Raw genomic sequence first — 17,840 nt, 5'->3', positions numbered from 1 at the left:
CATAGTCCACAATGGGAACATAGATAGCGCCACAGGGTGCAATGTAACAGTATCGATGGGATCTGAGACTCAATAACCACATTGAACATAACCATCTTAGCAAGCCTAAAAAATTAACAAGTCTACCTGTACTGTTTATATTTTTATTTTCTGTTTATTAAGATTTTTGGACTTCTAACAAACCTTTCTGGCTGGAGAGAGATTGCTCCCTCCCCTTTCCTCTGTCAACTAGTCAAATCTTGGAGATAGCAAAGGGCTCAGCCTGGCATGTCTTTGATATACAAACTAACAACCAGAGCCCTATCTCCTAGATCTGACCCATGCACTCCAGGCAGAAATATGTTTCTGGCTTAACCATCCTAGGGCCAGGTACCAGACAACTAGACACCACTACAGTTTAGAGTCTACCAAAATTATTCACACTAGACAATCCTAAACTGCCTTGCTCTGTCTTGCCTTTCCCACAGAAACTGCTGTAAAGGCCATGGGTTATGCTCTCCCCTAACTCCTGCCCCTTTTGCCCTGAACCAACCAATGCTGGTACTTCCTCACGTGGCCCTGAATGGTAGGCTGCCCCTCATCTATCAAGAATTTGTGAGTATGAAACACCTTTTTCCTGAGCTTCTCCTCTGACTCCTGCTGTGTTCACAATTGGCTGACCATCACATAAAAGAACACAGAACACTACCCTTGTAGCCTGGAGGTGTTAATGGTCTTCCCAGTGTACTAGGACAACATGTAGAGATAACATTTGCCCTTGTACATATTTGATCCATTCAAGACACTGATGAAAGACTCCTGAAAATCAATCAATGATTATAATAGTTTGTCTTATGAATTAAATTTTAGCACTTTGTTACCTAGTTCATTAAAGCTAAAGCTATAAAAAAGCTATGAAATTAAATAATAAATTTGTTCCTCAAAATAGATATTAAAGAGTAAGTTCCCAAATAACCCATCATTTTTTTGTTGTTGTTGCAGCATCCATAAACTAAGATGGCTTTTCATAAAGGATTTAACATCTCTACTCAAATTGCATTGTTGGCTCACTGAAGACAAGGAAGAAGCCATCATTAGTGACAGTAGCACAATTTGGAAACTAGTTATTTTGGGGTTGTTGCCTTCAGTGTTAATTTTTTTGCATCAGGTCTGGAAGTTAATATACCTATGCCATTTAATCTGCAAGAATTTTCAAATAGCTCTTTTATCATTACAAAAAACATGTTTGGATAGATTGATTTGGCCTCATTGTTTTAAATATTCTCGGGTGTTCTGCTTTCTGTTAAGCCTTACCTCGAACAAAGACGTAAGCACTGTATTGTTCATAATATTCTCCCATTCGTACACGGATTGTGTAGAGGCCTTCATCTTCTTTATTTAGATGAGAAAATGTCAGTGTTGCCCGATCTCCGCTCCAATGTGTTTCTACCCATTTTGATGAAGAAACAGGTACTCCTGGGGTAGGGGGTGGGGGAGGAGAAGTCAGCAAATTAACTGATCTTTTTCTTTATTACTCCCTTCCTCTCTCCCCTCCACTCCTCTCTCTCCCTCTCCCCCAAGCTCCTACCTCTTTTTCTCTCTCTATTCCTCTTCTTTCTGTATTGAAAGCTATTTAACTACTAGAGGAAGTCTCTAGAGCTTTGAGCCATCCTGCCATGTTTATATTGGTAAAAATACTAGCTAGATAAGCCATGAGGGAACCAGTGCCAGATACACAATCTGCAGTGCAAAATGAAATGGCAAGTTCCCTTGTTCAAAAAGCAGAGGAAAAAGCACGTTGAAAAGGACATAAAGTATTAGGCTTTTCCCTCTAAAAATAGTTTATTACTTATAAAGTGTAATACAGAATGATACACACTGCAGAAGCTAATATTTTTGTGCCATTATTTTACAAAAATAATACTTTATTAATGTGATATTTTGATTAATAATAAATATTTCTGGCTTGCTTTTGTGCAAATTTAGTAATTAGGTAATCAACTCATACCTTTAGCAACTTCATTTTATTTGCTTACTTATTTACTTACTTATTTTAAAGATTTTATTTATTTTTAGAGAGAGAAGAAGAAAAGGAATCTCTCATACATTGATATGTGAGAGATTTATTGATCAGTTGCCTCTTGCATGCAACTGGGGACCTGGCCCGCAAGCCAGGCTTGTGTTCTGACTGGGAATCAAACCTGTGACCCTTCAGTTCTTAGGCCAACATGCAATCCACTAAGCCACACCAACCAGGGCAGCAAGTTCATTTTAAATGGATATAATTTAAAGCAACATCAGTCATGCTTTGCAAATGTAAGATCACAAAGGAGATCTGAAACGTTTTTATTTTGAGGAGAATCTTTCTGCTGATGCACCTATTACTGCAGCTGTTAAGAGTGTTGTGTAGTCATAGAATTACATAGATGTATACTGAATAGTATTATATACCTTGGGCTAACTTTCTGATAAACTATTTCAAAATATAAATTTTACTGCTCTAGAGCTGATTATTCTTGAAAAATGATTGTTCTAACAAGATTTACCTTATACAAGTCAGTTTCATGTAAGCCTAAAATTTTAAGTGCAAATTTACATAATTGCATTTTAATATTTTCTTTTACATGTCCCATAATTTATGAAGGTCATAGAAGAAAATGAAAGTGACTTTATGGTTTGTATGGAACTCAAACACCTGTTTATGTATTCTATCGCTATTCTATCACTATCTCTTCAATTAGGAGGAAAAATTAATTTTGAAATTATCTTCCTTGTTAATAACTGCTTTATCCCAAGTTTCATATAAAAGGTGTTCTTTTACATTGAATGTTACAATCTTTAAACTTAATTTCTGCCCTGACTGGTGTGGCTCAGTTGGTTGGGCATTGTCCCACAAAGGGAAGGATCACCAGTTCAATTCCCGATCAGGGCACATGCTTAGGTTGTGGGTTTGGTCCCCAATATGGGCGCTCATATGGATGTTTTTTTCCCTCTCTTTCTCCTTCCCTTTCCCTCTCTCTAAAAATAAATTAAAAAAACAACTTAATTTCTATGTCTAAGTTTGTATATAGTCGCTTTGTGGTGTGGCAGTTTTCATAACCAGAGGTTCTAAACTCTTTGAAGAATCCTACCAAATGCCTTACATGTTTCATTGCAATGTCTACAAAGATTACTGCCTGATTGCTGGTAGTTCCTGGCAGTGCTCAGGCCAGGGATCTAATATCTGCGCAGGCCCCACAAAGATAAGTTCTGGGGATTGCCTGGCAAGCTGGCCTCCCACTGATGGTTCCTATGCTGCCCCTTTCCTCCTCTAGGGACATGTCTACCATCGATGCTGCTGCTGCCACCACCATGCTGGTTTCAGCCTGAGCCCAGGTTCCAGCCATTGCCTTGGGACTCCACAGTGCCACAGACTACCCCAGGTGGCCCCATGCACAACTGACATGCTCCATAGTCTCATTGGACTGTAAACTTCATTTATTTTGCCAAATAAAATTAACTTACAAAATGAATGTATATCCAAGTAACATAAGGAAAATCACATTTTTTTAATCCTTTCCATACGTTACTTGGTGGTAAATTATAATTTCTTCAAATATATTATCAAAATTCTACTGCTTTGATATATGTGTAAAAAACTTTTTAAACTTTCAATAGGTTATGCCCTCTGATGCCCAGCTCCTGCCAGCTCTGGTAAACAGATCTGCAGTCTTATGGACATTCATGCTCTGGTGCCAAGCCTGACCTTCTGTGAATAAGAACCTAAGTGAGAATTCGTTATCAAGGCTCACCATTTCTGTACCACTGGACCTCTGGCTGGAAATGCTTAATTTCAGGAGTGATGACTACACGGCAGCCTAGACTCAGCGTCTCACCCTCTCTCCCAAAAGATACATCAAACTTGTCATCAAAGTGGATCTCAAACTTAGATGCATAACCATAAGGGGTCACAGCGCCTAGGTACAACAAAAACATCAGTAATTTATTTCTTCTCATCAAAGAGACATAAGCATTTTAATAAGTACTGGCAGAGAGCAGTCACAACAAATACCAATCAAATAATTTATCTGAGCAAAAATTAAGTCTAATAAAAGAAGTATGTAGCATATTCCCATGTCCTTATGAGAAATGACATGTATGTCATTTCTGAGTATGAAAATTCTTGCTTCATTGGTCAGAAAAGTTTATCTATAATTAATATAATTTAAAGGTCAGGTTTAATGCCTTATATAAAATGTAAATTAATACCACATTTAGCTTAGACTTAAATAGTTAGTAGAGATATATTCAATACATATGTGCTTTTAAATTTTAGATTCTGAGTTCATTTAAACTACTGCTTGTAATCTTAGAACAAATAGCCATATCAATTAGTCATGAAAAATGAGTTTTTCAGTAAGTTGATTTAATTTCTTTAATAATCTAAGTTAAAAAATATAAGAAATGTCAATGGACAATACTAAAAGGTTTAAAATACTGTAACTTAAATTTTTTTCTTAGAAATGTCTAATTTATAGATTGTATAAATGCCTGCATCATGAACTCTCCCTGATTTTCTTTTTTTCTCAAAGAAAAGGGCTTGAGAAGATAACAACTATTTATTACAGGTTATTACAATGCCAGGCACACTACATTTGACATCATCTAATCCTTGCAAAAACACCACAGCATAGATACTAGTTTTTCATTTCTTTCAGAGGGGGATATAGAAGTTCACAAATGTACAGCTAATGACAAGGTTTCAAAGGTATCACATGTGAAATTCAAATTCAAACCCATACCTGCCCATCTCTAAAACTCAGGCCCTTTCTCTCATGTTTCATTTCTCTCTCCCTAAGATCTCTTAGTATTAATTTGAAACAGCAAGCTAACATTTATTGAGTTCAACTTGTGCCAGGTATTGTCCAAGTGTTTAATATCCATTAACTCAAGCCTCGCAAAAACCCTATCAGATAGATACCATTACTTATCTCTATTTTATAGACGAGGAAACTGCAACATGGGGAGATTGAATAACTGCTCACATTCACCTCACAGAGCCAGGATTTACACTGGCAGGATGTCTCTACAGTTTGTGCTGTCAACCATTACATGGTATTGCCTTGAACTTGTGTGTTGCCAGGCAACCACTGGTAACACATGAGTTGGTTATAACCAACATGGGAATAACTTCTCTTTGAAACATGTCTTACCTGCCCTACTTCTATATGATAATGTCCCACTGAAACCAGAAGGCAAAACAACTTGACCAGACCTCCCTCATTGGGAAGCAGGGCTGATTCCAAAGCTGACTTAGGGGGCAAAGATAAGGGTTACAGTAGACCTGAGGTTTAGGAGTTGGCAAATCTGTAAGCTAAGTCTAGACTGCTTCCTGTTTTGTACCATTAAGAATGGTTTTTTTTTTTAACATTTAAAGAGAAGAATAAGATTTTGTGACATGTGAAAAACAATAGGAAATTAAAATTTCAATGTTTATAAATGAGATTTTATTGGAACACAGCCATGCTCATTCATTTACCTATTGTCTGTGGCTGCTTTTGTGTTACAATGGCAACACTGAATAGTTGTAACAAAAACCGTATGGCCCACAATCTAGTCTTCTACAGAAAATATTATTTGCTGACCCGTGGTTTAGAATATGGCTTAAAATTAGAAAGACCAGGTTACAAGTCCCTATATATCTCTGCCACTATATGTATTTTTGCCCCATGATTTAAACTCCCTAACCTGCTTCCTCAATTGCATGTCACAGATAAAAGGGTACTTATTTCATAAACTTTGGGAAAGCATTAAATGAATCAGTGCCTATAAAAAATGACTTAGTACAGTGTCTGGCACAACTAATCAATACATATTAGCTATTAGAACAGAACCAAGGGCAGAGAGCTTTATCTATATTTATCAGCATATTCTGGGCACCTAAACCAGTTCCTAGCATATAGCAGATGCTCTATAAATATTAATTGAATAAATTGATGAGTCCTCTGTTTTCTACAGAGGACTCATCAATTGTTAATTGCAACTGAATTAATTGCAATTGTTGCAATTGTTGGCAACAATTGCAATTAATTCAGGGGCCAATCAGAGGAGACTCAGAAAGATTAAGAAATTAGAGGAGTCAGGTTGAGCTGGGCTTTCAGACCCTGACTTGATGTAGAAGAGGGAAATGGAAGGAACATGGATGATAATGAAATGGCAGTGAGAATGAGCAAGATGCATTCAGAAAACTGTGTAATGATCGGTAGGCTACTCTTGGGGACATGGGCAGATAAGTCATAGTTTCAGGATTTCTGCTAGAATACTGTCTCCATATAAATCAAATGATAGGAGGACATGATTTGGAATGCATTCCTCCCTCACTCCCACTTACCATCCCTTCCTGCCCATGGTATCAATGCCAGTGATTAAACTGAAATATTAAAATTAAGAGCTATTTTGTTCATAGAGTATGTCATCTATAGACATCAGACTAACCAGTTAGGTGAAAACCTGACCCATGAGAAAGTATCTTCATCAGTCATTTCAAAACTGCTACTTATTTTTTAATGTTTGGAAATCAAGAAGTTAGGATTTGGCTATCTTTTTCAGTCTGATCATTGTAAGCATCTAATTATTTGAAGTACCATAAGGATTTTATTTTTATTGCTTCTCATGGAAAAAGTTTTGACGTAGATGAAATAATTGAAGTTCACAAATTCACAAATTACCACTAATTGGAATATTTTTAACCACATTTAGACTTCATTTTAAATCATACTTCATAAATTAATGTATTTGTTTATTCATTCATTATTGAACTACTACTCTGTGCTAGGTGCTGGGGGTTAAAGATAAAAGTGCAGCCCTGCCTTCAAGTGGCTCATGGGCCACTGGGAAAGGGAAACATACAACAGTTTACAGTGTGACAGGGATCCTGGTGGAGGGGCTGTGGATTCACCGGGGACACCCAACTCTGAATGGGTGGGGGTAGGGGTGGCAGTGAGGGTCCACATGGACATCTCGAGGAGAAGATGCTGACCTGGATATTTAAGGATGAGTAAACTGCTCCCGACAGTCCCGACTCGTGTGTGTGTGTGCCTGTGTGTGTGTGAGTGAGGTTAAATCACCGCCCAGGGTTGTGCAATGATCCTTCTCATTTTATGCAGAAAGTCACAAAAGTCTTTGCCTTTTTTAACCCATCACATCTCGGCTTTTATAAAACCTGAACAAAGCCATTATATGCAGAAAGAGAATAATAACCAAAGAATCTAAAAATACAAAACTGACTATAGGTAGCTATTATATACATATTTTATATTAGCAAATATTATAATATTTACATTATTATATTTATATTATAATATATACTATGCATTTATTTCAGCATTATAGGATAGCTTATTATACTGTATTTTATATTATTATTTTATTTTTTACTTTTTCCATTTTTTAAAGTCAGGTTTACTAAAGCATTATTACATATAGTAAATTTCACCCTTTCCAGTGTACAATTCCATGAGTTTTTTCTTTTTTAATTTTTAATTATAGTTGACAATATTATATTAGTTTCAGGTGCACAGCATATTATGCTGTATTTTAAGTGGAGATGGCACTTAGCAAACATATTTTTAAACTTACAGCTGAGGGGCAGGGTAGAAGCCCCAGCATGGAAACGAGTCTCATCAAATTCTCCCTTATATCCTAGAAAAGAAAGCAGAAATGCATGTGAACTGCTTCTTCACTTATTTTTTAGCAATGAGAACAATTATAAAAATACATTTTGAATAAAGCAAGTCCAGCAAACCTACTCTTTACCACAACCGAGGCATATGCTGAAAGCTCTCCTTTAACATTCATGGCCGAGGCCCGGTATTGAGCTGTGTCTTCAAAATCACATCTAAAAGAACAAACAGAAATGCATGGCCATCACAGTGATACTCCTTGTAATTATTAGCCATTCCTTCAAGAATCTCTTTTCTACCGCGAATCAGTGGTTAACATGTTGTGCTAAGGAACTCCTGATGAAGCTGCTCTCTCTGGTCTGGCTCCCTGTGGGATTTTATGTAGTTCAAGAAGGTTCAACCCCGCAGCACAGAATGGGAGAAACCCTATAGTTCATTGTCACCCCAGCCTGGGTTCATTTATAATGTCCAAGAAATGTCAATAAGCACATACATTACAGCATGAACAGCATTATGATAAACTGGGAGCACAGCCTCCCTGTTGGTCTCCCTCAGGGTGATTTGAGTCTGGGGGCGACAGGGCAACAGACAGGGAAAGAAACAGCCTCTGCTTGTACATTCCCACAGTCTCCTGGAGCCATGGGCCAGATCCAGGTGGGTCTAACATGTTGTTCTGTGTTCTAGCCTCAAAGTACAAACAAGTTATTTATTCCTTAATTCTACTAAGGTTCAGGGCATACCTGGAGCTTTGGCCCACAGTACAACACAAGAACTGCCATTTGGAAGTTCCTCTGAGTTATAATACAGGAATTGGGATGTCTTTAATAATGGAGTTAAGGAGATAATGATCTCATAGAGAAATGAACAGGCTAAGATTACAAAGCAAGTTGTTTTGTGTCTTATCGCTACCTGTGTCTGTGTTATTCCATGTCCCTCCAAATTTAGTTTCACTTGTGTAAACTTATTCTTGTTGAAATTGTACAGACAGTAGTAGAGTCCCGGGAAGATCAATACAGTTGTCTTTCCTGTAACTGTTTAATTATCAAGCAACCACATAGCACACTGTTTTCTCTCTAGAACCAGCTATTGGCAGGATTGGTGTGACATGAGGTCAGGGACAGAGCTTGGCACATGTCACAGGGTGCCAGGTTCTGGCTGCAGTCCAGCATCACATGTGTAAATTGCTCTGCTCTGAAGAGAAGGCTATAAACCTCTAAAGGTCAGTATCATGCAAATTTTACTTTGACATCTCAGCATGTCATGGTTTTATGTGAACTGAAAGTGGTGGGAACTTGTTTAACCTTTTTATCCACGTAACGATGCATGAGTCTCAAAACTGTCTTTGGAGACATGATAAACTTTTGAGGACTTAAAAATTTTGATGTAGGTTCTACTTTCAAATTTTGCTTTGGATTTTGCTTTAAAACACCCCAATTTCCACCCTACCTCCATCTAATGTTGATAGTGTGGGTGCACTGTTTTCCACAGTCCCTGGTGAGCAGAAGGAAAGAGCAGTTTCTCCTAGTCCAGCTTACTTTCATTGCTGCCCAAACCAACCTCCATGTGCTTTACTGATTGAAGGCAAAAGAATGTGATAATGATGATGTTGATTTGGAACTCTGAAAGGACAACTGAATATGTCTATTTATGTAACTTATTTTCTTAATGATGTCTAAGAAAAACTCACCAGTATATAAAAGGATAAATAAAAAATACAAATTGTGTTTTTCTTAATATTTTTTGACTGAATTCAAACATAAGATCACTTTAGGTAAAGTGGGCTTGGCAAGAATGAGTCATGCCTACTGCCCATAGCTGGGCACCTGGAGAGGCAATGCACGTGCAGGTCCCCCATTGTGGTTGCGCTGCACTGGGAACAAGGGTGGAGGGCAGCTACTAAATGGAGCAGTGAGGTGCCTCCCTGAGTGATCATAAGGCAACACACAGAGACTCTGATGTCCTCTTACTTGTTAATCTCCAGCGTGTGCATTCCATATCGACTTTCTATAATATACTTTCCAGGGTTTGCATGAACATTTATTGGCACCTGGTTTTTATACCTATGAGACAATGGAAACAAGAGGAAGTAAGTCAAAATGTAAACATCTTCACGATTAAAAGTGCACACATACATAATTCTTGTTCTTGAAGGAACACCTGTAAACACAGCACTGAGGGCAGCAGCAGCATCAGTCCAATAAAGGCAAATCTATGGTAGACTAAATAAAGTTCACGGTTAATACAACAAAGCTTCTCACTGTCCTTACTTTCCTGTCCATCATAAAAATTACATTTAAAAAGCTGACTATTCATAACAATGTGGCTGAATCCTGCATATATAATGTTGAGTGGAAGAGCCAGATACAAAAGAGTACACAGTGCAGTGACTGCATTTCTATAAGTACAAAACCAGAAAAGACGAATTCATGCTGCTAGAAGTCAGGAATATGATATCCCTCTGGGGTGTCGGGTGTAGAGGAGTGGGTGGAGGGAACATGAAGGAGGCATCTTGGGTGCTGATAATGGTTGGTTTCTTGATTTGGGTGCTGGTTACGTGGGTGTGTGCAGTCTACAGAAATTCATCAAAGCTCCACATTCATATATAATATGCACTCTTTGTGTGCATATTATACTTCAATAAAAGATGTAAAGAAAAACTTGACCATTGTTGACACAACAGAGGAGAAGTTTTTTTGCTGGGTGTTTTATTGTTGGCTGTCTACGTAGGATGAAAGCAAAACATTCTTCCTACTAACATTCTTGCTTGTTAAAAAAACAGCATGATTGTATTGGAAGCTCACTATATTTAAGTGTTTTATTCTGTCATAAGCAAGCATGGTTCTTGGCTTGGAAGAACTTAAAATATATTGATCATGAAAAAACTTCTGATAAAAGCTGAAAGATTGATTCCCTTTTTCTGACTGTCCTATCCCTACTTAAGCCTCTCAGGCCTCAGAGAGTAAGGCTACATGGAGGGGCCCTTCCTGAGAGACTCTCTCCCAAGTCCAGAAACGACACCTTGATTCTTTACCGCGTCCTCATGATCTCAATTTCCAGTGACTATGGTGTCAAACCAGGCTCTCCTGCTTAAGCCACTTTCTGCCCAAAGGAGGAGTTGGATTTTACTTGTTTCCTTTTCAGATGCCCCACTTTTCATGAACAGAAACATAAATAACATTAATAACCACAACTGACACAGAGCATTTACTATAAGCCAGGCAAGGTTCTAGTGCTTTATGAGTAGATTAGTAAGCTCAACCCTTACAACAACCACATAAGGCAGAACTATTTTTAACATCATTTTCCAGATGAAGACACCAAGGCATGAAGAGGTGAAGTAACTTGTCCCAGTTCACACAGCTAGGAATAGCAGAGCTGAGATTTGAACAAGGCAATCTGGCTCCTGACAACATGCGATGCTTCCATTTTTCCAATTGTTCTCTATTTAACTCTATTTTACTTCTTCAGATGTCTGGAAATGTTTATAAGGAGATTTTGGATCAGGGAAAGTGGTGGTAAAGGAGAGAAGGAAAGAAAACAACCTTTAATCAGTTCTTCTCTCCAGCTTGCACCACTCACACACACATGTGCACACAGGCTCTGTGTCACTAAAACACATATCAATTTTCTATGCTTTTTAAAATGAATCATTCTCCTCCATTTAGCAAAATCCCAACTGATCCTTCAAGTATCATATCAAATGCCATTTCTTCAATAAACTCTTCCCTAAAACACCCACACAACATTAATTTTTTTCCTGTCTCTCTACATCAGTGTTACTTGGATCAAATTGTAAGATATAACACTTATTAAATTATGGCTGAATATATGTCACTTCTACTAAGCTTCCAGTGCATTGATGATAGGGATTATATCTGATCTACATTTATTTCTCTTCCCACTTTCAAGAAAAATGAGTCATAGGCACATATTAGGCACTCAGTGTTTATCAAATTGGGTTGAATGGAATTATTTTGTAATGCAATATATTAATTATAACTTCATAATTTTTGGCCAAAGGAATATAGTTCTTTTTTAAAAAATTGTTTTTAGAGAGGGGAAGTGAGGGAGAAAGAGAGGGAGAGAAACATCAATGTGTGGTTTCCTTTCACATGGCCCCTACTGGGGACCTGACCTGCAACCCAGGCATGTGCCCTGATTGGGAATCGAATAGGCAACCCTTTGGTTCACACGTTGGTGCTCAATGCACTGAGCCATACCAGCCAGGGCAGGAACAGAGTTCTGACAAGCATATACTTCATGATGTGGAAGTGCATATGAAAACAGTAAGTTGAGGCTCTTGTGTCTCAGTTCTCCCTGGTCTAAAATAAGAGGGCTGGACTGACTTAAGAATTGCAGTTGCATGTATGATGTCAAATGGGTACTAGATTTATTGGGATGATCACTTCATAAGTTATGTAAGTGTCTAATCATTAGGTTGCACACCTGGAACTTACTTAACATTGTATATAAACTATAATTGAAAAATAAAAACATTTTTTAAGTGAAGAAAAAAAAGAACTGCAGTTGCATGGCAGTCATAGCGGTATAACCCACCCAACCTTAGAGCACACTGCCAGCTGCTTTCTGCCAGCCCAGCAGCAGCCCCAACCAGCTGTCTCATCACAGGGCGCAGCCAGGCAGGACTCTCTGCTCAGGGATGGCCTGTAAAAAGAAATCTGCTGGCTGCTTCTAATTTCCAACATTCCTCAGTTTGATAAATGACGGGGTAGGGCCTGATCATCGACATGTTCTTCTGATTGAATTGGTTTATGTAATTTCACACTTGACTCAGAAGCTCCTTCTTGCTCAGTTTTTTTATGTGTTGGGTTTTTTCAATATTTCTTTTCAGCCTATAAAGAGAAATATGACACCAAAGGCTGTGGCATGTGCTACTTGATCCAAAACTGAGTGACACACAATTTAGCTTCTGACCAAACATCTCCATAAAGTTTGAGTTAAAACAGTATCTTGCATCTCCCAGGGCTGCTTCACCTTGCGTGCTCTCCAGTACTACCTGACTTAGCTCCTTAATTACGTTTCTAATGTGACTACCTGGCACATGAAATCAGTTTAAAACACATAGACTCATATGCACACACCCCACTTTGAGGATCTTCTAGTCTTTCCTCTGGTATTCCAAATGTTAGTGTAAGAAACACCTGTTTTAAAGCAGTGGACAAGGCATAAATCAAGAAGCAATTCAATCCTATTCTCCATGGACTTCACCGAGGCATTCAGTTTTGGGGGTCACTTGAGATTGGCTGTTGAGCATTAAGTCAGGAAAGGAAGGAAGGGTGTGTGGCCTGCTCTGTATACGCTTCACAGCTTGTTATTTCTGGAAAGTGAAATTCCAAACTGGCCAGTCATGAGCTAATTTTGGAAAGCCCTGGGATTATCTGTCAAGAGGTTTCTGAAATTCTTGTGCATATTCAGATATACACTATTTTCCTTATTACTTTCATGTACTGGCTACAAACAGTTAATGAGCTTCCATTTACTGTAAGTATTTATAGACTAATCCTCTGTGTGTGTGTAAAACATACATTCGATTTTCTTAAACAAATGTCTGTTTGGGTATTGGGCTGACTTTGATAATGAGGGTAATAATGAAGGCTCTTTGGTGGTGTGAAGCATGGTCAAATAAAAGGGCTTCATTCTATTTTTTTTCTATCAGCAAATAACACATGCCAAAATGATATTTAGCCTGTTTAATCTCTCCACAAAGGTGACTACTGCTTAGACTCCAACCTTATGCTTTGAATAAATAGTTATTATTCACTTTAAAAATCAGTTAGCCAAGAGAAACCAATCCCATTTGGATAGATTTTGAAATTACATAAATAAAAAAAATCTAAACTAAATCCCAGACCCCGATGTTGAGAAGTGCTTAAAACTTACAAATAGTTGTTAACTATTTTAAAGGTGGATTGTTTTCCTAAGATAATATGATAGAAACTACAAAATTTAAATACTACATTGTGGATAACTATACTCTTATAAACAAATTCAATATATAATCTTATAATGAAATTTATAAATTCTTTTAATATGCAAAAATAGAAAAAGGCTTTTCCAAATTTCATTCTTCCTAAGATATATTTCTCATACTATTTCATTACCAGGTTTTAAATTATTGTCATGAACAATGACAATCTCTTTACATGTCTATTTTCAGATGACTTTAGGGGCAATGTGAAGATTTCTAAACATACATTTTAAGTGTCTCTTGAGGATCTAGCCCAATATCCACACATGGATTAAAAAACTGGGTATTGAGTGAGTTAATGAATGAATGCTGCTCACTAATGCCAACATATGCCCCAAGGAGTTCATGTAAATCTCCCTGCAGACCTACAATACATATTTTCATTGATAAAATTGATCTAGACTTTATACTGGAAATTCAATTAAATCTGGCTCTTATAACTCAATTCTCTCCTTCTGTTAAAGGGACCTTTCCTATTTTCCCATATGCCATGTAAATTTTCAAAATCACTAGGCAATACATTTCTATGGTCCCAAACCAGAAAGTATAAGGGTGCACGGAAAAGAGTCTTCTTCCTCACACTTTCCTGCCTTCTACCCAGTTCTTCCTCACAGTTAACTGTTCTCCTTAGATTCTTACATCTTCTTCCAGAGTTCCTTTATGCAAATAAAAAAATACAATCCTCCCTTAGTATCCACAGTGGGTTGGTTCCAGGACCCCCTGAAGATACCAAAATCCACAGATGCTCAAATCCCTGATATAAAATGGTGTAGTATTTGCATGTAACCTATGTTTGCATGTAGGCTACAATAAGGTATACCCTAGCATAACTTCATTTCCAAGGATCCAACATAGTGCTCAGCATGTGTCAAATTCAAATTTTGCTTTTTGAAACTTTCTGGGATGTTTTTCCCCCAAATATTTTCAATATGCAGTTGACTGACTGCATGGATGTAAAACCTATGAGTATGGAGTTTCCTGACTATACAAACATAAATTTTTCTCCTCCTCTTTAGACCAATATATAGCTTATTATGCAAGCTATTACATAAATATAACTTATTTAGGAAAACAACTTTGTTTTTTTCACCACATACATTCTTTTCTTTCTATGTTGACAAAGTCCTGCTCCAGGGTGGCCCCCTTCACTGTAGTGGTGCAGCAGTGTCTTCTGCAACTAACTTTTCTACTAGACCCAAGGCCTAAACAGGCTTCCCTCTGTTTTCAAAGTGGGTTGGGAATAGGATAGTGCTCCTCAGGATCTCTGCACCTGACCATGATGAACGATGCGTGTTCCTGTGGTTTAGCATCTCCAGTAACCTCTAGATTCCATTCACATAGGCTTGGTCAGCACGTGGGACTGACCAAAGAGCAGCTGCTGCGTGTTCATATCATTTGTTAGACCTCAGGGATTTCCATGATCTGAAGGTGCCTAGTGGAAACCTGGAATGAAACTGTCTTTGGAAAGAGTTCTAAGGGAGCCAGGCCCAAGGAACACATGCCTGTGAAAGATGCAGCTAGGGCCCGAGCTGCTACAAGTAGAGGCAGCATGACTGCATGAAGCATTATCACAAATTTATTTCTGTAATTTACCTCCTATTCAGGGAGATCATTCTAAATTATTTCTTTCATATTTGTCTTCAGTATTAGACCCAAGAAGCTGCAGTTGGGACTCAAAAAGGCATAAATGCCAGCAAAGTAATCACCAAGTACCTTGGTTCTTGCTTGGGCTGTGAGGGGAAGGACGCTTACTGAAGATTGCATTACCAGTATTGTAAAATCAGAGCTTCATGTAATGATTATTTTTTTGAAAAGGAAACATACCCAGGAGAGTATACTAATCCCACAAAGAAGTTTACTCTCAGAGGTGGATTTATCTTGGAGCCAATAAAACTGAAGATGTAGGGTCTCTCACTAGCACAGGTCTCCACAAGACTCTATGCCTAATTTATACTACTAACTTTATATTCTTTTTTGTAAAGAGTACCCCCAAACTGTATAAGCTTCATGCCCCACAAAATCTGGATCTGACCTCTTAATTGCCATTGCCAATATTCTGTTATCTGCTAGTTGATTGTCCAAATTTTAGTTCTATCCAGGGACAAATCTTGCTCTCTAAAGTATGGTTAACTATTTTCTTAGTGGTCCACTAGTTCTTTTGTTGTAATATTTTATTTTTTACTTGACTGCAAGGCAATAGGACTTTCTGTGAAGTGCCCTGATCCATCCCTACAGGGAAAATTTGGGTAGGAGTGAAGCCGTCTTCTCCAAGCACTAAAGCGGGTGTAGAAACTAGAGAAAGGCTTGCTTCAATAGATGAACAGCCTCCTAATCATTCCTAAGACAAATCTTGCTTTTGTCTTTTTAGTTTTGTTTAAAAGGAGCCCCTAGGACATAAAAGTCACTAAGTCATTGTTAAGAAAATAAATATTTCAACACCAGATATGAAAGTTTTGTAAAGAATGGCACTATAGCTCAGTTTTATTATTAAAGACAACTTAAAATTGACAATGTGTATGATTTTTTCATTTTACCTGGAATTCTAAGAGTTGATCATTTGGTCATCTCAAATTTTTATGGGGAGTTTTTATCTTTTATTGTTTGTTTTTAAATTGCTCTTTTTCCTAGCCAACAAATACAATGTAAGGAGTTTAATCTTTGACATGCTTTGAACTCTGCCTTCATGGAACCACATAGCTCTGGCTTAATAAACAACACCATCAATGTACATAAGCATGTTTGCACTGTGATTTCTGTGTATTTAACAAAATAAATAAATGCATGAGAAATTAATATTTATCTCCCAGATATTACTTTGTATCCTTTCAAAAATCATCTTTAACTTGAAGTTTTAAAAGGCAGGAAAACAGAGATGGGATGCTGTGTGATAAATATATGTACTTAATTAAGGACTCTGATTATTCATTTATTAGTAGTACATTTACATTTCATGAAAGGATATTTTAACTGACCAAATAATATTTCTTGGAGCTGGGAATTTGTTATTTTTCATGTGCTTCTATAGGAAAGTTTGAATTTTTTTTGAAGGTGGGAAGTAATCAGTTTTTGAACAGAAAATGTCCCTTTTAATAGGCCAAATTGTGCAACTCTATACTCACAGAGAAAGGTGAGGCAAAGATAGGTTGATTCTTAGCTTACTACAGTATACTTTTGAACCTTAAAGCTTGTAAATTTATTTTTAAAACTTCATTTGAATTGAAATACGTTCCTACATTTCTCATTTTTGCTTACTTTAAATTATTTGCCTTGGCAATATATAGCTGGCTTGGGTTTTCATTCTTTGCTTTTCAAACTCAACAACCCTGAAAAGAGTTTACATGCAAGAAAAATGTAAGTAAATCCAATATTATCAGAGGTAGGTTGATATCGTAGGTGAATTTTTAAAAACACACTATCTGCTCCTTAAGACAGGGTCTCAAGACAGGACCTTAGACAGAATCTATCTTGTCACCTACCTCCATTCTTGCTAGCCAGGTGTCCAACCAACACTAGAGATGGTGGGGAAGAAAGGAGAAGGGGGCAGGGGTTCTGCGGGCAACAATGCCGTCCAGTGTAGTGTTTATACTACAACACAGGGTGCATTTACCACTACTCCTGAGGATAAGAATACACATGCAAAATACTCATGTCAGAGACTAAAGGGGAAAACATCTTTTTGAGTTGCCTCAATCATTTTCATACTTCTGCTCTCTGTGGCAGGCATTCATGACATAAAACAGGAAAATTCTGAGTTTAGGGATCAAAAATCATTGACAATTGCAATAGAGTATACAATGGAAGGAGAAAAGGGGTGCTTATTCTTGATGGAAAGAAAACTCTTTCTGGCCCCACATTGAGTGATATTTCCTATCAAATCCCTATATATATATATATTGGGATTTTTTTTTTTTGCTTCAGAAAACTCACTGAGACCTGAGTTCACATAAGGAGTAGAGTTGGAGCCGTTTGGGCTTTAATCGTGTTTAAAATGGCAGTATTGCTTTTTCTCACAAAATGATACCTATATTTAATGAGAACAAGTTTGTATGGTCCATAGCAGTTATACATGTATTTTTTAATTTGTATGTAAATATATTGATGAAATTTTAACACAATACAAGGTAAAGGCTCATTTGTATAATGCAATTATAAAATACCACAATGTATTATAATGTGTGAAAGACTATTCTTCCCACACATAAAATATTAGT

At 37.4% G+C, this 17,840-nt stretch overlaps 1 protein-coding gene across 2 annotated transcripts in view; it reads right to left on the bottom strand.

Annotated features, from left to right (window-relative positions):
- MYOM1 (myomesin 1) overlaps window positions 1–17,840 on the bottom strand; it is a 142,182-nt gene that overhangs the window by 91,051 nt on the left and 33,291 nt on the right. For both annotated transcript variants that reach the window (XM_045849931.1, XM_045849932.1), the window contains exons 6-10: window positions 9,608–9,700; window positions 7,767–7,855; window positions 7,597–7,659; window positions 3,771–3,935; window positions 1,294–1,455 (exon numbers count right to left, since the gene is read on the bottom strand). In XM_045849931.1, the coding sequence (XP_045705887.1) occupies window positions 1,294–1,455; window positions 3,771–3,935; window positions 7,597–7,659; window positions 7,767–7,855; window positions 9,608–9,700 (572 nt within the window). The remainder of the gene's footprint in view (window positions 1–1,293; window positions 1,456–3,770; window positions 3,936–7,596; window positions 7,660–7,766; window positions 7,856–9,607; window positions 9,701–17,840) is intronic.

The sequence above is a fragment of the Phyllostomus hastatus genome, unplaced genomic scaffold (assembly GCF_019186645.2).
Source record: "Phyllostomus hastatus isolate PE091 unplaced genomic scaffold, TTU_PhHast_1.1 phas_contig_80, whole genome shotgun sequence".
NCBI classification, from domain to species: Eukaryota; Metazoa; Chordata; class Mammalia; order Chiroptera; family Phyllostomidae; genus Phyllostomus; species Phyllostomus hastatus.
The sequence above is the reverse complement of the archived record's forward strand: the minus strand, read 5'-3'. Positions and strand labels throughout refer to the sequence as shown.